This window comes from Pygocentrus nattereri, chromosome 12 (genome assembly GCF_015220715.1).
Source record: "Pygocentrus nattereri isolate fPygNat1 chromosome 12, fPygNat1.pri, whole genome shotgun sequence".
NCBI lineage: Eukaryota > Metazoa > Chordata > Actinopteri > Characiformes > Serrasalmidae > Pygocentrus > Pygocentrus nattereri.
The window spans coordinates 26,341,395-26,362,404 of NC_051222.1; the positions used below are offsets into that span (position 1 = coordinate 26,341,395).

The 21,010-nt window shown below is 40.2% G+C and overlaps 1 protein-coding gene across 1 annotated transcript; it reads right to left on the reverse strand.

The window, feature by feature from the left end:
* Positions 1-225: 225 nt before the first annotated feature.
* Positions 226-20,767, reverse strand: wbp1lb (WW domain binding protein 1-like b). Its single transcript, XM_017712170.2, has 4 exons — positions 20,468-20,767; positions 10,633-10,732; positions 8,222-8,383; positions 226-2,647 (listed from the first exon to the last, which is right to left on the reverse strand). Exons 1-4 carry the CDS (start codon positions 20,528-20,530, stop codon positions 2,022-2,024), a joined length of 951 nt encoding a protein of 316 aa, XP_017567659.2. The 5' UTR covers positions 20,531-20,767; the 3' UTR covers positions 226-2,021.
* Positions 20,768-21,010: the final 243 nt, after the last annotated feature.

The following is a 21,010-nucleotide window of genomic DNA, read 5'->3' on the forward strand; positions in this document are numbered from 1 at the left end:
AATGTTTTACCTTATTAGCTTTGCTTTTTGTTAATAAACACTCATTCTGAAATTGATGGAACACATGCCAAGAACGTTAGAACAGGGACGATTTAAGACTTGGAAAGTTGAGGAATGGTCAGACATCATCTTAAATCAGTGATGAGCATAAAAGGAGCATCCAGAAACGGACTAGTCCTTTGTGAGCAAAGATGGGTGAAGGCAGGTCACCTTTATAATAATAATAATAATAATACAACAGTATTAAGAACAGTTGAGCGAATGAAAGGATTTTAGGTATTTTGCCCTTTATGGTGGGCATAATATCAAAAGATTCAGAATCCAGAGAAATCTCTGTGCGTACATGGCAACTGAACCCATGCCCTTCAAACCCTTGGCACTGCTTTAAAAACCGGCACGTTTCTTTAATGGATGTCAGTACATGGGCTCAGGAACTTTTTGACCAACAACAGTCAATAAACATTGTATGTGAATGCACAAACACAAGACTGCACTATGCATAGCAGATGCCATAAGTTAACAATCTAAGATAAGACTTTTTAACGGCTATTTGCACAATGTATCTAGGAATTCTTGTTTGAATCACTCAACTAAAAGATTATATAAAATGAAAAAAACCTTATGTAAAAAATTTTGAGTGCTTCTGAAACCCTTCAGATAATTTTGCAGGAGAAGGAAAAAACATACTTTACTTTTAATGCAAGTCAATCAAACATTTTTCCAAGTCATTTTAGGCCATTACTTATGATCACTACTTCATTAAATTTACATACAATGTAAAGAGCCACAGGATTTGGCAATTTTTGAAAATTGGCAAAAATTGAGATTCAAGGGTTTTTTTCCGACAACAGCAATGCACGGCCGTCTAGACAAGCTCTTTTTCAGGGACATTCATGCTTATTATAACATGACAATGGCATCAAACACTGCGTGTGTTACATGAGCATGGTTGCATAATCAGAGCCTGCAGGTGCTAGACTGGTTTGCCTGCATACCTGACGTCCAAATGAATGCCTGTTGTGCACTATGAACAGTAATATACATCAATGAAGGCCCTGTATGGCTTCACAGCTGAAGATTTGTAATATAGAGGAATGGCCAAAAGGTTATTAAGTGTTATTAAAAGGGAAGGTTCTTGCACACATACAGTGAAATTTTGTTTGGTAATCTGAGACCAACATTAACAGAAAAACAGCATCTTCCAAGATTATGTAACAGTGGTTAATATGTTCCTGTCCCAAATATTTTGAAACGTATTGCAGGCATCAAATTTGGATTGAAGGTATATTTACAAAAGACACTAACGTTCATAAGGTAAAACATCAAATATCATGTTTTCTGTTTTCAATTTAACAGGTCAAACTGAATTTTTAATGCTTTCTGGTTTTGTTAGCATTTCACACACTACTGCCTTACGTCTTTGCAATTGAGATAAGCACATATACAATTTGCTACATATTAAGCATAACACTTCTATTGATGTCTTGGTAAAAATCCTTACCGTCAGTTGTGTGAGCTCACCTGAGAGTCCATTCATCAGCTCAGATTTAAGGCACGGTCCATTTTTTGGTATATTTTCACAGAGAAAGCTGCCCATCACGGACATCAGGCAACAAATGACCTCAGAGAGGAATCAAAGTAAAGATGCAGACCTGCACGCCTCCAACTACACCTTTGATATGTTAGGACTGCTGAAGAAATGTAGTTACACACATCAGCCAAAGCTGTCATAATGAAAGTAGGCACCTTATAAGACTTAAATCTGATTGTCAGTATGCTTATTCACATATATAGACTGTTCAAATAAGGAGACAGCATAGATATAGCCCAGTTTTTGTGAGTGTCTAGCCACTCTTCTTTCTAGTGAGATTTTTTTCTGGCAAGTCTTTCTCTCTGTCAAGCTCATCACCCCAGCAAGTCTTTCTTGCAAGTTTTAACGGTTCTCTCCAGCAAGTTCTTCTCTCCTAAAAGTTCTTCTTAAGTCTTAATCTCTAGCAAGTTCCCTGTTCTTCACTTCCTCTTCATTTGGTACCATCACAGTTTTGGAACTGCATGTCTCCATGGTGAGGCCCATCCAGTTCATTAATTGTGTGCAAATTCAGGCACACTGGATGAGGTGATGCTCCATGCTCTGCCCCCTGTTCCTCATCCCCATAAGAACGGTGGCCACACCCCTCGCAGAATTCCACAAAATCATCTTGGCTTTCCTCGCTCAACAGGCCTTCCAACTCTTTGGAACTTTGGCCTCTCCCACACACACACACCTCGATCCCAGAGTCCCCGGTGAAGCGACGCCGTCTCCCCGCACTCCTCTCCTTCTCCTCGACGTCCCTTAGCTGACCTTCCCTGCTCATATCCTGCTTCTCCACACTGGACATCTCCTCCAGGGTCTGGACCTTGCTGTTGTCTTTATGGAGATACACTTCCACTCCAGAGGTGTGGAACTCCTCTATGTTGGCTCTAGAGCACAGTGTCTCTGAGACAGGGGGCACTGGAGTGGCTTGTCTGGATGGGCAGTGCGCCTCCTGCTGGTCAGCAGTGGTACATGCTGGGGGTCCAGCATTTAAGGCACTATAAGGGGGAGGTGGGGTAGCAGGACGATTCATCACCTCTTCATACTCAGGAAGAAGATAATTGGGCAGAAATCCTGTGTGAAACAGAAAGGCACACATTAAAATTCAACATGTAATGTGATCTAAAGTATTTCAGTCCTAGCTCAACGAAACAAATTCTGTTGAAAGTGATGCCACAGTGTGTTAATCCATCTTATTAATTGAATTTGATGATGAAATTGCTGATTTTTGTTTTTCAAAGAGAAAAACTTGATTCTCCTACTGTAGGACTACAGGACATTGTGTCTTATCTTATGGAGAGCAGGGTTTAGGAGAAATAATAGATGCAAATGTTAACAGGACAGCATGAAGATGAGACAATATAAAATAAAGACTGGGACACTGCAGTCATTTCATGAACTCCTTAGTTTATACCAGCAAACAGGTACAGTCATGAAAGCATGAAGATCTGCCAGTTGCGTCACCCTATATATAGCAATGCAGAAACCTTGTAAATCATTTTATAAGCAGCCTTTCATTGTCCAATTCACTAGCACAATACTAATTTCAACTGGTCTCCATAATGAAATTTGTAGTTTTTTTTTAGTGGCAAGCTAGAAGTGTTGCACCATCCCATTTGATGCAAATTCTAGCTAAAACATGGGCATGTGAAGGTTGTAACAGGCAAACAAGTAACATTATTGTACAAACAAATTGTGTTTCTCAATATTATTGACCCAGCCTGCTGGCCTATTAGCTACCTACTTACCTTGTCAGTTCAGTTACAGAGAATCTAAAGTGCAAACTGGTTAAATGCGGCATCAATAAGCGATGTTGAACTGGCGATGCTTCATTTGGGTGCATTTCAAAGACCTGATTTCAGAATTAACAACAGGCTTCCAGAAATGATGCGGTACTGGAAAATAAATGGCCAGCATCAGGTTTTTAGTATGGACTGCCTACTATTCACAGTGTTTAAAACAGATGTTGAGCTCGCTGAGTCTTAGGAAGGGCAGGCAGCACCTATGCAAGTAAACCAGCCTGCAGCATCAATACTGACAGAGGCTCAAGTTGCCATGTGTATTTTTCTTTAGGTTTTGTGAGCTTTCCCTGATGCAGTGCCAGTTAAAACTGAAGGGAGCTTGCAGCGTCACTTGATGTTCAGAGTAGGCCGATCAATCCAAAAACAAACAGCTACACCGATAGAGGGGCTTGGTGGGTCACAGGGCTACTGACCTCCTGTTCTGGGTGAGGTCCGCTGAATCAACATGCAGAAAAAAAGGAGAAAAAAAACGCATTCCTGCAATGTCACATGACAACAAGACCCTCTGAGTAGATGGCTTTCTTCTAGACCAGCTTTCTGTAGACAAGTGGTGGCCAACATAACACACTGTGATTATACCACTACACATAATATATTACTTAGTTACATGAATACAAGAGTTCTACAGGGTGATTCAAAAAAGATTAATCCGACTTCAAAGCACCATATTTTTACACCTGTGAGGTGCTTAGGACCCAATCACATACCAAACTGAAAGAGGGGGTCAGAGTTTCACTGGAGAATGGCTCCCTTCAGTCTGTGAGGAGATGCGACCCCTGAGCAGAAAGCTTTCTGCATTCTCCACTTCAGTAAGAGTGAATCCATCATAACTGTGCAACGTGATTTCCTCTGGCAGTGAACCTCCAACAACTCAGAGTGGTCGTTGCTGCTTCCACAACACTGGACGATCTCCGAAATCACACTGAAAGAGCTGTGAGTTCAGTGACACTGACATTTGAGTGTGGCATTGATGTCTGTACAGCTGGAGGAAGTTCATACTCAGTACTTGTAAAATTAAACTTTATGCTTACTTAAACTATTTACGATATACTGCAATGTTCAGTAATGATTTACAAGTGAAATAAACTATTTTGAAATCGGACGAATCTTTCTGAATCACCCTGTACTCATAACCCTTGTTATGTGAATCGATTTATTAATGTAACCCTTTAATGCTGGTGAACAAAATTGGCTCTTTCAGCCTTTTGTCTATTCTAAATGCCATCATCACACTGATTTTAATATGTAAAGAACTTCACTGGTTTATCTCCACTCTGATGAAACAGATCAATAAAAAGCATTTCCATAACAATATGAATCGCACTTGTGTGAACACTCATTCAGAAGCTACCACAGTATGGACAACGTTAAAGGCAGCATGGAGCTTCTTTTATATAGTAATAGAAAACAAGGAAGCATACAGAAAGCTTTCGCATTCTGATTCATTTTACTATGACCAGCGTGGGCATTTATCCGAGGAGAAAATGACAGCTTGATTTCCAGTTATACCACAACCATCCATGGCTGGAACTACAAGACAGCATAATTGACCTTGTTCTCTCCGTCCTTCTCCCCCTTCAGACAGCTCAGTGTTAGCCAATCCATCTGTGTACAGAACTGGAAGTTAGTATTCTCCAAGCAAGTAGAGCTGTGAATGACACTGCGATGAACAGCTCATAGATGCAGCAGTGCTTCACGTGACTCAAAGGCTTGTCCACTCCATCTTGGTAGCATTGTGTGATTTATTCAAGGGCTTATCTGCACACTGTTGGCTTATGAAATATCATTATTCCAAAAAAGCAATGTTAATGATTAACGTGATATTTTGTGCAACTCTAGACCAGTCCAAGCTCAACTAGTACAGTCTAAATCACAAACCTGGTCTTGTAACAGTATAAATCGACCCTTTCTGAGCCTCTCAAAGGTCAGTTACTTACGATGGTGTTTGATGTGTAGATGTCGCAACACTGGTGCAAAAGCATGGCTAGTGCACTCTGTAAACTGGAGCATATATCCCTGTTACACAATTAAGGCAAGAATGCAATGACAACTGTACAAATGTCATCTGTAGCAGGAGGTTTGGAATGAATTTTTGGGGTGAACATTTCAGCAGTAGGGCATCAGACACTGCCCTAAATGCAATTATAACACCAAAAAAAGGGCAAACAGAAATGATCTGAAATATCAGTAACCTCGCATTAACATAACTCTTGCTGCTGTGGGCTACATCCTGTTCTCACAGATGACAAGAAACACACAGAACCACACTCAGTTAGATTCTACGGTATGGCAAGTCACAGCAAAGCTGTCTCTAAGTACTTATAGAAGTGAATGCACTTTTAGCTCACATCAGTATAAGCTGATGGTCTGCTTGTAGTCACCTACCAGTGTATAACCTTAGAGTTTAGAGGTATTGCTGTCTTGACACGCATCGCATTTATATGAGCTACATTACATTATTTACTTAAAGTAATACATACACTCGAAAGCTCATGTTGTCCATTCATATGGCTTTAACACTAATCTTCCGCCATGTAACCCACTCCCCTGCTGTGAAGCGATTAACGCCCATTGTCTTGGTAATGATATGGAGTGCGGTGGAAGTGGAAACCCCCCATGCCCACCTCGAGCTCATACAACTCCCAAAGCAACGAACGTGATACAACTTCAAGGTAAACTTGAAGTTACAAGTGGACTGTATATGTTACCGATCCTACAACAAGCGGCAGAAAATTTGTAGACCCGTGTTTCAAAAGTTCAAATTCAAGCGCACGTAGCAGCAGACGTAGAGACGACTGTTTCACTAATGAATCCCACTAAACAATAAAAAAAACCTACAGTTTGAATCTCGCTCTTTGTACATTTCTTTTACTATAATATATAATGATATTTTTCGTCATCGAACACTTTCGGTTCTGCGTTTCAATTCGTGTAAGCGCTGTTTATCCCCCATCGGACTCACAGCTGTCCACGTTGGTAAGGATAGCCAAAACTTCTTTAGCGGTGTACGTCCTCTGGCTTGCCATAGTGCTTTCAGTCTTCTCCACACAGGATAGTAGGGAAAATGTAATTCACCTGCATTTGTGTTTCTGCTTTTATCATAACTCTGAAGAACACGCCCACAGCAGCTCATACTAATGTAAATCCGTGGTGCTTCATACATAACGCCAATACTGCGCTAATGACATGCATACACGGAACAATATGAAAGGCAATAATATGGACTCTTGATAATGGTTCACTGATGTAAATGTGTGGCGCTTCTTACATAACGCCAATACTGCGTTACTGCAATACATTTAGCAGAATATTATATATTTGCAGAGGATATTAGTAGTAGTATTAGACTTTCTGTGTGCACCACAGAGCTGCTGTCTCAGTCCTCCTCTGTGAATTAACATAATAAAGGGTGATGTATGGTCCTGCTAATTGCTGGCAAGAAGGAGGGGTGATGTCCTGAGGATCTTGAAATCTCAGGAGGGCTAGTGTTAACTAAATACACTGCTTTGTAAATGGAAAAAACATCCCTCTTTAGACTGAATGCTATTAATCATGATTAACTACAAAAAAAATAATGTGATTATCATAAATTATGTGAATCATTTGACAGTCTTGATATAAATTTAAATGCTTATCTACTTACATAATTTAGTACAAAACAATTAAAGGCAAGTATATAACCAACAACACAACTAGTAATTAATTACATTCACATTCAAGGTTTTTTGTTCACAGGAGCAAGAGTGCACATTTCCTGTTTGTTTCAATTTTAAAAATAACTAATGTATGTATGTATGTATGTATGTATGTATGTATGTATGTATGCATGCACACACACACACGCCACTTTATTAGGTACCTGTTCAATTGCTTGTTAACACCAATAGCTAATCAGCTAATCACATGGCCGCATGGCTACATTTAGGCATGTAGAGGTGGTCAAGACCACTTGGTGAAGTGTAGACCGAGCATCAGAACGGGGAAGAAAGGTGATTTAAGTGACTTTGAATGTGGCGTGGTTGTTGGTGCCAGACGGGCTGGTCTGAGTATTTCAGAAACTGCTGATCTACTGGGAACAGGAAACTGAGACTACAATTCGCACGGTCTCACTGAAATTGGACAGTAGAAGATTGGAAAAATGTTGCCTGGTCTGAGGAATCTTGATTTCAGCTGCGACATTCAGATGGTCGGGTCAGAATTTTGCGTAAACAACAAGAAAGCATGGATCCATCCTGCGTTGCATCAACAGTTCAGGCTGGTGGTGGTCGTGTAATGGTGTGGGGGATATTTTCTTGGCACACTTTGGGCCAATTAGTACCAACTGAACATCGTTTAAATGCCACAGCCTACCTGAGCATTGTTGCTGACCATGTCCATCCCTTTATGACCACAGTGTATCCATCTTCTGATGGCTACTTCCAGCAGGATAATGCACCATGTCACAAAGCTCAAATCATCTCAAACTGGTTTCTTGAACACGACCGTGAATTCACTGTACTCCAGTGGCCTCCACAATCACCAGATCTCAATCCAATAGAGCAGCTTTGGGACGTGGTGGAACGGGAGAAAATCTCTGAGGAATGTTTACAGCAACTTGTTGAAATTATGCAACGAAGAATTCAGTTCTGAAGGCAAAAGGGGGTCCAACCTTTTACTAGCAAGGTAATACCTAATAAATGTACCTAATAAAGTGGCCAGTGAGTGAGTGAGTGAGTGAGTGTATATATATATATATATATATATATATATATATATATATATATATATATATATATATATATATATATATATATATATATATATGACATTATCCAGTGTAATAGACATGAAGGGTGGGAGTTCTTACTGAAGTAGAATGGTGGTGAAGTGTAGTTGTGAGCCTCTCTGTAAGCGATGAGGTTGATCTCATGCTGCCGCTGTTGCTGCTGCAGTCTGTGTTTAGTGCGACGGTGATGACACACACAGCAACAGCTTAGGATGAAGATGATGGCCCAGACTAGCCAGAACCCTAATAAACAAATAAATGGACTTCAGCACCCACAAGAAAATTATTTAAACAGATAACAGATAGAAAAAGGCAAACATTTTTAAAGTGAAAAAGAAGTAAACACAATCTCTGGAACACACTTTTTATTTTTTGTGCAAATGTTACTTTCCTAGACAGTTACTTTACATTTCATTTACTTAACTACTAAAAATAAATAAATAAAAACAGTACTATGCAAAAGTTTGGATACCCTGCCAAGTCAGTAGCTTGTGATACCCCCTTTGGCAGGTATTACAGCTCACAAACACTTTTTGTAACCAGTTCGGAGTCTTTCTGTTCTTGTTTTAGGAATTTTCACTAACTCTTCCTTGCAGAACGCTTCTAGTCCGGTGATGTTCTTGGGCTGTCTTGCATGCAGATAGTTTGAACATCTGTAGATAATAATAATAATAATAATAATAATAATAATAATAATAATAATAAATTACATTTATATAGCGCCTTTCACAAACCCAAGGTCGCTTGATAATGTATAGAGCACTATAGCGGCCTGTCCAAATGAAGTGACACCGTGAGAGAATTTATTCTGCTCTGGAATCGTCACCCACAGACAATTTCTAACAACACCTCTTGACCTGCCAAATGAGTTGAGGTCCAACAAGATAATTAAGCTCTGTGATTTGAAGGGCCCTGCGATGGACTGGCGACCTGTCCAGGGTGTATCCTGCCTTTCGCCCGAAGACTGCTGGGATAGGCTCCAGCGACCCTGACGGAGAAGCGGCTTGGAAAATGGATGGATGGATGGATGGATTTGAAGGGTGTCCAAACTTTTGCACATGTAGCAATTCTGAATCACTGAAGATTTAGCTCATCAAAGCTAAAAAGTATCTGTGCATTACATTTGCAAAAGATATTTAAAAAAATTTGCTGCAGAGGTTGAGCTTAATACAAATAGACATGGAAACCACATAGAATTTGACAAAACAAGGACTGTACATACCAAATACAGAATTTCTTTAGTTTTTACTCGTATGTTCCGTTCGGTTACATGCTACAGTGTGATCTTATTTAGCATCCAATTTGGTAGCACGTTTAAGTGTCAGTGCACAAAATCTTGGTTCTGGCTGTAATTTCTGGACCAGCATTGCTGGGCAATGTACTGCGAAATCCCATGAGACTGACCATGGGACATGTAAACCAACTAAATACAGATCACTGTTTTTGCGTGATGTGGGTGAGGGGGTGGGGGTCTTGTTACAACTGTGCTAAAAACAAAAAACAAATCCACGTGAAACTAAGCAGTATATGTTGGCAAAATATATGGTCATAGATGAGAAAACACAGGAATCTCTCATTCACCTGCGACTAACCTGTTCATATAAAACCAATCAATCCCTTTTAAAGATTCTGAAAGGCTCACTGTTCTCACGGTGTGCAGAGCAGGCAACTCCTTACAAAAGTTCAAACTATGTGGATGGAAGTGCCTACACTCAGATGCAGGAACAGCTAATAACTAACAAAATATAGTTATAGATAGTTGTGTCCATCCTAGTGTGCAGTTCATGTCAGACAGTTGCTCTTCTCTGTAGGCAGAACATCTGAGACAGATTCTGAACACACATTTTTGCCCCTCTATTTCCAAAAAAATTCCTATCCAAGAGTCAAAAGCAATTTGAAAACACTCAAATAAGCATGCCAACCCACGATAAGAGGATGGGATAGTGTGTAATAAATTTGGTATCAAATGCCATCAGCAGAACACTGCAAGCATGTATACTGCACAAAATATGGACAGAGTTGTGGACACATGCTGCATCAATGTGGACTTGGAGTGTGCAGTGATAAAGCACCAGTAAGTAATTGTAATCAAACACGCATCATGTTTGCACAGGCCATATTTTCTATTTTACACCCTCCATCCAAACATTACGTTCAGCAAATAAGCAGCAACTGTGTATTAAAATGTGCAGATGTTTGTTCTCTATAGAGGATGCATTAACTTCTTTTCACTTAACTACTGAAACATATTTGGCCAGGGGCGCTCAGACTTTTGCATAGTACTGTATGTGTGGGCAGTCTTACATTAGCAAGCTTCTACATAGAAATTTGCAGGCAATATTATTCATCTTTTTATCTTCATCTTATTGGTAAACATTCTTACTTATTCTTGTTGCTGTAATCCTACCAACATGCTTGCTTTTATCAGGCATTAACTTCTTCCACATCACCTTTTTTTTGTTTTTAGAGAGGCAGTGTAATGATTTACTCACACCACAGTTCGTAGTAATTGCTGCAACACTGAGAATCTCCACAGCAGTGACCCGACTCACACACGTAGCTTTGGTTATTCACTCCCTCACATTGCTGTACCTGATGAACAAAAAAGTAAACCGAACTTACTAAACACACAACACTATTCAATAGACAACAATATTCAGTACAATAGATCATTCAATACATTGTTCAATAGATGACAACGGTCCTCATCATTACAAGCTGAACTGAGCTTTTTAACATGGCAGTCACACATCAGACCCAAGGCCACATCTAATGGTGATGAGGGCTTTTCTGATGAGGAGATTAAAATGTCAAAGAATTCCAAGACAAATAACTTTGGGCACTTTCACACCTACTTTGCTTGATGCAGACCCATTAAACGTTTCTTTAGTTCAGTTCTTTTTCACAGGTGTCAGCACCAAAATTTGAGAGTCTCGGTTCACTCCCAAATGAACCCTGGTTCAGTTCACTGCTGCTGAGGACATATTTTTCTTCTAGCAGCAAATCATGCTGTAACAAATGCCTGTTAACATCTGACACTTTACAGACTCTTAATACAATAATAGTGAAGCAATGCCTTTCATTTTGGCACATGGATCATGGAATGTATTGCATCAATAACCTGATTGGTTATAATCAAATTGGTAAACCAGTCACAAAGAAGCAGAAATTAAGCAAAGACACACACACACACACACACACACACACACACCGAACAAAAAATAAAACACTGGGGCCAAAATATCTGAGCTATGGCAAGGTATGCTTACAGCACGGTTAATAAAGTTTACTTATGAGCCTGCGCTTCATATCCCTTAGGGAGCAAATCAGTCACTCATCCCCTGATACTGCAGAACCGGACACACACAATCACACTAAAAGGCAAAACGTTAACTAAAATCTTAGAAAGTCGTTGGCAAAACAGCTCTGAATCATACCAAATTCAACGTTGGTTCACCAAATCAAAACACACAGAAGCTCAATAAATAATTAGATAATTTTATTCCACTGTACTCTAACTATGCCACCAACAAGAAACAATAGAATCTCAGATGAGCAAATGATGAGCGAATGATGAGCGAATACTCTTAGTGATACAAAACAGTACTTACAAACCAACCACCTTACAGTGGATCGAAATTCGCTACCTACTGCAAGGTTGTACAACATATCTCTGTTGAAGTACGTTTCCAAGTCAGAAATAACCTGTTAAACGTAAAATTCACACGAAACCTTTAAAAACAAAAAGGCTCCTAGAAAAAAAAAAGAAAAAAAAAAAAGAGCGTAAATAAAAGCAGCCGTCCATCAGGTAGGCAGAAAAGGCATTACGTTCTACGTTGTAGAGAATGATTCAATTATAATGCTGATTCAGCTCACCTCCATTCTTACTGGCACCTGTTGCAGAGGGTAACGCATACACACTCGTTGTCTCTCTCTGTGTCTCTCTCTGTGTCTCTCTCTGTGTCTCTTAAGCAAAGGTCCGGAACATCATAATGTCCAACTTTCATCAGGACTCCGTGCCATATACTGTGAACTGATGTAGCCTAGTAGGTATACACACACACACACACACACACACACACACACACACACACACACACACACACACACACACACACACACACACACACACACATATATATATATATATATATATATATATATATATATATATATATATATATATATATACATACACACACACACACACACACACACACACACACACACACACACACACATATACAAACACACACACGAGATGTAACGGTTCACCCCTTACACAGCTCAACTCTATTCGGTCTTTGGTTTTTGTCAAGGATCGGTTTAGCAAGAGACACAAATACGAAGCAGTACCACGATCCTGCTCTTACAAAATTGCTGTAAAACAAAGTGAAAAAACAAGCTAAATAAATGTAAAGCAAGTATAACAAAAACATTAGCTGGAATTCAAAATGTAAACATCAAGAGATACAGCAGTTATACAACTCACATGCATAAAAATGTGAACATCAAGTCAAACAAATCTAACTATCACTGTTTTAAGGCTTTTCTTTCATCAAGAGAACAGCTGGTTGAACAACTTCCGATGTCCAGATATTCATATTTGAAATGCAGTGAGCCGTCCTCCGCTGATATTAAATAAACAATTATTTGTTGATGAGGGATTTATTTTCTTAGAATAAATTGACTTCAATTACAGGTTGGACTTTTTCGGTGTGAGATTAAGTTAATTCACTAAAAGGTCGATTTCTTATAATCCTTTTTAGTTATCGTTATCAGGGAGACACGCTTCATGTTTCACTTTATCCATCATGTCAAATTCAGTGAATAAACAGGAAATGTGTATTAAAATGTGCAGAGGGGCGTCTTCTGTTCTCTGGAGCTTCTGTAAAGGTTTTCAGACCAATACTCTGACTTTAATTTAACTTTAACTTTTTTTTATTATAAATTAAAATAAGGGTCTGTTTTTTGGCCAGAAAAAGCAGCTTATCCACTTTTTCTGGCTTGACGCTTGAACGCTGAACGTTTAGTGCGTAGGACTGTCAGTTCGTTGTGGTTATGTAAACAGCACATAGATGTTTGGATGTTATTGGGATAAATTTCTCCACTTAATACTTGTAAAGACAAAACTGCTGTTGACGCAGGCTATAATGAAAATGGCAGCTCATGTGATTCGGAAATTGCAGTCTTTTAATCTGCAATTTCAAAATGAAAACTAGTCTTTCAGCACCAGCTCTACTTAAATTATCAACATACAAAATATGCCATCACACTTTGTGCTGAATTTCAAACCTCATCATGTAACAGATGAAGGAACTTACTGCTGTACTGTTCCCACTCCCTGTACACACACACACACACACACACACACACACACTCCATGCTGGCATTCTTTATTTAGAAATTTCTCACTTTTTGGTGGTTTCCTCTGTCCATACAATGCCAACCAGCCACTCTTTACACAATACAGACCTGACTACAAGAGCAAGTGCTAAGGCCTTGCAGTACGTACAGGATGTGAATCCACCAAACCACATTCCATCTGACAAAAACAAGAGATCCAAAAGGTTCCCTGACTCAACAGGGCACGTCTGTAATCACAGTGCTGCATACTGACCATGAACCCCTCCTTGAGAACATTCTTTTTGTTCTAGTCTAACTTTCCTCCTCAAAACACGTCAATCACGTTCACATGACCAACCACTATAAAAGCATGAAAAGCCTCTTCATGAAGCACGAGTGGGAGTCGGCAAACTGGGCTGTGATTTCCTCCCCTCTGTAAAAACAAGTACAGGAATTGTCTGACTAAAAGGTGTTTGTACAGTTTTCCTTACTTATCCCAAAAGTAGTCGATCAGCCAAGACATGCACTGGAGCTACGGCGCTAATACAGCTAAAATATAGACAAATGCACAGACGGTCCGATATGGCCAATACTGCTGTTTTTGGCTAATATATTTTGTCCATTTTTGTAGATAACGTGTTAAACAATGTCAGAAACCACAAGTAAGTACAATCGTATACAAACGTTTGGGCACTCCTGGTCAAATATTTTGTTGATTTTCTAAGAAAGCGTTTTAATTAACACGGTTATTTGTTGCATTTAATATATTGGGGGAAAATAAAACTTAGGCCTGTGCAAAAGTTGCAGCATGTTTTATATTTTTATGTATTCCAATATGTTACACTTAGCAAATGAATAGAAATTATGCACCAACACTTGTAGGAAATGCCACATTTAAGTTTGTTCCTTGTGGACAAACTTACAAAATGAATAATGCTTATAATTTGACCACAGTTGTCTTAACATCTAATCAAGCCAACCTGAAGGTGATGTGTAAAGACAGCCGTGAAGAAGAGAAAGCTTCGACCTAACTTAAACAGGCACAAACCAAATTTCATTCAGGAACATCATTTATTCAAAACTTTCATTTTTTCTACTGGTGGGTTTTAAGATTTTCTGATTGTGTCCTGTTCGGAGTAAAAGCAGGAACAGTGACAGTGTTCAAATGATGTTTACTGTGTTTGTCTTTTTTTTTCTTCTCGTCTGCCTTTGTACTTTCCAGTTGGTACAGATTAGAGTGGGTTTCTGGGAGTAACTCGGAGGTAAAGTAAAAGTAGCTGTGAGACTGTAGTAAGAGCATTTAGATCACTTTTCCTAGAAGTAATCCTAATTAAATTTTGAAAGAGGTGATAATTTGGGAATGTTTTTAAGGAACTCAACACTGGTAATGATTTGAGCATTCAATTAGTGTGATTACCCTCATAGCTCCAGTGCACAACTGAAGAAGCAAACATATTTTGGTTGATTGAGCTGCTTGGGTCAAGGGAAAATAGTGTCAATTGGATTGTTTTGCCAAGGTGTTCCTGAACTAGACACTCTGTTTCATGGATTTGGTGAAAATGTGTAATTCTACACACCGTGCGGGAGGATTTTGTGACATGAGTTATGCTTTGGGCTTCCCTGAGCAGATCAATCTGACTTTTGTGCGAGTGTTAAAAAGAATTCAACGAGAACTCAGTCAAAACTTGGTGAAGAATGTGCCCCCGAGGATGTCTAGTACTGTCATCATCACCTAAACCGTGAACTGGACCTTCTTGAGCCTGTGTGTGTGACAGTAACACTTAAAGACATATAACGTGGTCCAAAAAATCCGACCTGACGCCCCTGACTCTGGTTCTGGTTTTACAGGGCGACTCGCAGTAGCACACTCACACCATATTTTAGCATGTTTTCTTCCTGGCTCAGTACAACTACTTCCTTAAATTAAAAACAAAAATCCTGTATAGTGCAGCTTTAATCTGAATAATGAAAAAACAGCAAAAAAAGCTGACCACATTTCTCATGCATAGGATTCTTTCAAAGATCTTCTGGAACAATCCACCCTTTTCTGTGGCTTTTAGATTTCAACCAGGTTCAGTTACATAGTCATAAAATGTCATTAGAAAATTAATGAAACCATAATTATAATGAGAAGGTGCTGAAAACTGCAGACAACATGAACCAGTGCAATTTCATCGCTTGACTGACCATCACTGTTGTCTGCAGCCAATCTACGGGAGTTTCAGATGCCTGTGACAAAACGTGATACAGCATTAAATGATAATCCTGCATAGAAACGTCTGTTTAACGACGGTAACTTGAAACACTCCACTGAATGGCCCACCTAGTGTACACAGCACTAATCCACACTCACACTTTCAGATAAATCAGTCAATGGATGATTACAGCAGTGAAACTGGACACTTCAACACTCAAGGTAGAGTTTGTGAAAATAATCGCTGGTCTGAAAGCAGACTATTTAGAAAGTAGCCCAGCTTCACCGCAGCATATTGCAGTTTGAATAATTAGGGACAGTATGTATTACAATGGCTATTTATTCACATAACAGGAATGTAAAACGAGAACAGACTTCAGCTTTAGATTAGAGGTCAACCGACAGTCATGGCCCTGTGCTGTATTGATAAAAGACACTGACTGTGTTAGCTTTTCTTTGTGGACTCTTAGGTTGGGAAATATAGACAAGACATGGCCTGTTACTGATGATCTCTTACACCCATGAAGAGATTTAAGGATTTTCAAAGACTTGGGTCTCAACTAAAAGGAAAATTCCACTTACTTTTCTACATTTTTGACTAATGAAATCATTGAGATTTAAACAAATCTCACTGAGATTGGCTTGATGTTAAATGCTCAGTTCTAGAGAAACTAACAAAGAGATTTGTTTCACAGTGGTGGTGATAGGAACCAGGTGTCTGAAGACTAATGCCGTCTAAACGTTCCCTCATAGACAGTTTTTACACAATCATTATGGATACGCTGCCTGATGCCCGAGACAGTGTTTTACTATAGTTCTGCGGTAAGACTTTCAAATCCACTCATGGTGGAGGGATACATGCAGGGTGTTGTAACGCGAAATAGTTCGCAAAGAAAACTTTTTTCTTCAGATTCAGCACCATTTCACCATAGTCAACATCACATATAGGAACTCAGAAGACACACATAGGCTCAGTGGTCTTTGGGCTAGTAAATAAAATGCCTACATTGATGTTAAAGACATCGTCTTAGACCATTAGACCATTTAAGACCACCGTTATGTCCAATAGGAATGTCCTTCAGCTCTTTTACTACTGGACCGACCTTACTTTAGGTCTAATTAACCTGGCTAAATGAAGAAATCCTGCACTTTCCCAGTTTCTATCACCACAAAGAAATTCATGGAAGGAAGTCATGAACTTTCTCTGCATCGAACCCCTCTGGAAGACTTTGTTTCTGACTGAATAAGGCAGAAATTAAGAAAAATCTCAATATCATATGGAACACTAAAGTATAGCATGGAGCAGTTTGTTTTTTAGTTTTTTACTTCTATTTTGTGCACTTTCCTCATGGCCTCCAGGCTTTGATAGGTAACTGCAAAGTATATCATTTACTAGGCACTTTGAAAGTACAATTTAAAATCTGTAAAAAATAAACAGCACGTTTCCTTTCTGGACTTTTGCCTGGTTGATGTTTATAATACATCATTCCCTATGGTGTCATTTTAAGAGAAGAAAACCAAACCAAACAGTCCAATCGAAACATTCTATATCAGATTTGTAAGACATTATTTTAACCTAGAGTAACAGCAATCAGGAAGCATGGGGTCATTATCTTCATTAACGCAAGATTAAGAAACAGACATTGGTTCATTCAGAGAATATCATGATTTAAATTTCATCAATATTGCCCGGCACTAATGGGGCTCTTGGCAACCGCCTTCCTTTGCCTAGTTAATAGTCCAGTCCTGCTCATACACATGCAAGTATAACCAAGTCTGCACTGATGTGTAGGTATAATTAAGTGGCTAAAAAAATATAGAATCGTCTACAAGGAGACTGACCGCAGTGCATTTGGCCTAGGCCATAACTGGACATATGAATAAACTGGACTCAGCAAGGGCCTAATGGGCCTAATGAATGGCATGTTTCTGTATCGTTTTGTGTAGTTTTCCAAAATCTCCACCCTGAAGAGCATAAAACTGCATCAAAGCTTAGCTCTGCTTTGATCTCCACTCTTACATCTTCCAAAGCCCCCACAGCCAGCATGGGACATAATGGCAACAGAGGGTTTCTCTAACAGTCTGAGAATGCTTAGCAAATCTGCTGCTGAAGCTGCTGCTCACGCACAGGCCACATGCACATATGCTTGTGTGCAAAATTACTTACAGAACTTACACAGTTAACCATTTCATCGCTACTAGCATGCATGTTACAACTGACTGTTTCTGACCAGTGGTTAAGCTACTTAAGACAAAAACACTGGTGGGGATTTCCTATTCATGGAGAAAACAAACACCTAATTGTGATATTAGTCTCAAACCTGACTTCAGACTTTAAACAAGAGACATGCCATCTTAGTTCATGCTTCAGGAGATAATGAACCAAGTCTCTACGCAAACCCCCAGATAGCAGCTGTTTTTTTTCCTAATTCACTGTTTTGCAACATAACCAGTAACATTTTAATTGCCTGGAGTTGTGTTAAAATGCACTTTATGTTCAAAATCTTCATACTCTTATCTCCTTAATAATAGAGCGTTTGTACCCCCCTTGGATGTTGGAACACTGCTGTGAGGATTTGATTGCTTTCAGCCACAAGAGCATTAGTGAGGCAGGTACTGATGTTGGATGATTAGTTCTGGATCACTCCAACTCATCTCAAAATGTATTGGATGGAGGTCCATCACTCCACAGCCCAAAGCTGGGAGGGTTTATACCCCTCTAGCTTACACTTGGTATTCAGCAGTGATCTTCGGATGCTGTGTGGCTGCTCCAGAGCATCCCAAACTGTTATTAATGCTTTTCTATGGAAATAACACAAGCTGTGTGTGCGCACAACTGTGTGCAATCCGTAATCGGTCTTTATAGAAGCATTTCACATTAAGTTCCTTAACCATGTCTGCATAATTAACTAGGAAGCAAAGAAAATCATTCAGATTGGTTTGATGTGAAATATGCTGTACTTGAGAAACTTACAATCAGAACTGTTCACAGCAGTGGTGGTGATGGGAACCAGATGTCTCAAGGGTTTAACGCCACTCAAAGCACCATCATCTAACAAGTTATTATATGAAATGGTTATGAATACGTTGCCTGATGGCAGCAACACTGTTTTACTGTAGTTGTAAGAGAAGATTTCGGCCTTTAACACATTTTTAATCCATACATCGTGTTGAGGGACCTGCAGGTGTTGTAAGGCAAAACAGTCCACAAAGATAACGTATTTATTTATGACTTTCCACTATTTTACCATTACATGCACAAGCTCAGATGTGTAGGCTCCTTTGTCGTTTTTGATAATAGATGGAATGAGTATTTAAGCTGGCACTCTTTGGTTCCTATCGCCCCCACCATACAGAAATCTGCAGCCACATTGCTCCACAATATATTATACTATACACTCACCGACCACTTTATTAGGTACTCAATTGCGTGTTACGACAAATAGCTAATCAGCCAATCACATGGATGCAACTCAATGAATTTAGGCATGTAGAGGTGGTCAAGACACCTTGCTGAAGTGCAGACCGAGCATCAGAATGGAGAAGAAAGGGGATTTAAGTGACTTTGAACGTGGCGTGGTTGTTGGTGCCAGACGGGCTGGTCTGAGTATTTCGGAAACTGCTGATCTACTGGGATTTTCACACACAACCATCTCTAGGGTTTACAGAGAACGGTCTGAAAAAGAGGAAATATCCAGTGAGCGGTCAGTTGTGTGGATGAAAATGCCTTGTTGATGTGAGAGGTCAGAGGAGAATGGGCAGACTGGTTCGAGAAAGATGATAGAAAGGCAACAGGAACTCAAATAACCAACCAAAATCTCTGAGGAACGTTTCCAACACCTTGTTGAAAGTATGCCATGAAGAATTAAGGCAGGTCTGAAGGCAAAAGGGGGTCCAACCTAGTAAGGTGTACCTAACAAAGTGGCCGGTGAGTGTATATCCACCACTCAATCACGCAGATGTGAAAAATGTGAGGAGTTCTGCTTTGAAGAGACTGAATTCACTGTTTCACTTTGGACATGTGTACCTTTTACCACAAGGCTCCTCTCAGAGTTTGACGTTAGCGCCCACCAGACCAACAGCCTCTAAACAAACTGGAGTAAAAGCTGCCATGACGGCTGAACCAGTCTCTTCAACACACAGACACGCTGGGGTTTCTGTGATAAGACACTTAGAAACTGGCTGTGTGTCAGTTGTGCTCGCTAAGCAGCCGCTGCTGTTTTCGAAAAACAGTTGTTTACAAAAAACAGTTGTTTACATGTCCTCCGCTGCACGACTTCCGTGACTTGGCCATGTCATGTTAGCTCGCAGGCTAGCTACAGATATCCCACCGCTGTTTCAGCGGCTGAGCGGTCAACAAGTTCAGCCGCCCATTTCATTTCGCGCCCTGCAGTAACACACAGCTATATTCACATTCTGTGTACGAGGCTGAAGTCAGCTTCCATGCCAGTGGCCAGCTTCTTGTTCGAATTCGGCCGTTCCACCTTAAATGGTGCCGCCTGAGGCGCCAGCATGTAACTGCTGTACCACTTAAGGTGGAACGGGGCAACTGGAAGAAGAAGCTGGCGTCTAAGAAGCTGAATTCAGCCTCGTATGATGTGGCCCTTGGAGAAAAGGTAACTAAAGCTGGCTGAGGCGGCAGAACCTGCGCTGGACTGGCTTGTACACTAAACGATATGCGGCGCTCGACAGAGACACAGCTGCACTCAGCGTTAAAGACCAGCGTCTGGCCTGAAGCTCGACACGGAGTCATGTAGCTGGCTAGTTAGTAAGAGACGGTTTCTCACCTCGTCCACGATGACCGCCTCGCTGGGACTGACAGGTCCAGCCAGGTACAGAAACAAGCCCATTCTGCAAAAGCCACCTGGCTACAACGTTCACCTGTCAAAACGCCGAATTTGGTGAAAGTACATACAGAAATAAAGGCGCTGTGTCTGCTCATTACTCGCGTCTGGAGCGCAAGAGGCAACCATATGCGCCACCTTCCTGCTGGTTCATCATTGGACCGCCGTGGGAGGAGTAGCATTGGAGCTCCGCGCTGCTCCAGCTGTTACACAAACCGCGGTCACCTCCAGCGCCATGTGCGCAACGTGAGGGGGAACAAGCTGCGAAGCCCCGCCCACTAAAGCGCACCTAGCTACGATTGGACGAGAACTGTTCAGCTGGTGCGGGACGGCCAATCAGAAGCGGACTGATTTAAATGGCGCAGACGGGTTAGAAAAAGGTTATTTTTTTAAGGAAAATGTTTAAGCCAAATGTGTACAGAGCCATGCACGAACGAAAAATAATGATCAACGCAAGAAAATAAATACTATACAATAAGTTATTAA

Coding starts and splice junctions, on each gene's coding strand:
- wbp1lb (XM_017712170.2), bottom strand. CDS start 20,530: ATGGGCTTGTTTCTGTACCTGGCTGGACCTGTCAGTCCCAGCGAGGCG. Junction 8,384..10,632: donor CAATTACTACGAACTGTGGT/GTGAGTAAATCA, acceptor TTTGTTTATTAG/GGTTCTGGCTAGTCTGGGCC. Junction 2,648..8,221: donor TTCACCACCATTCTACTTCA/GTAAGAACTCCC, acceptor TGTTTCACACAG/GATTTCTGCCCAATTATCTT.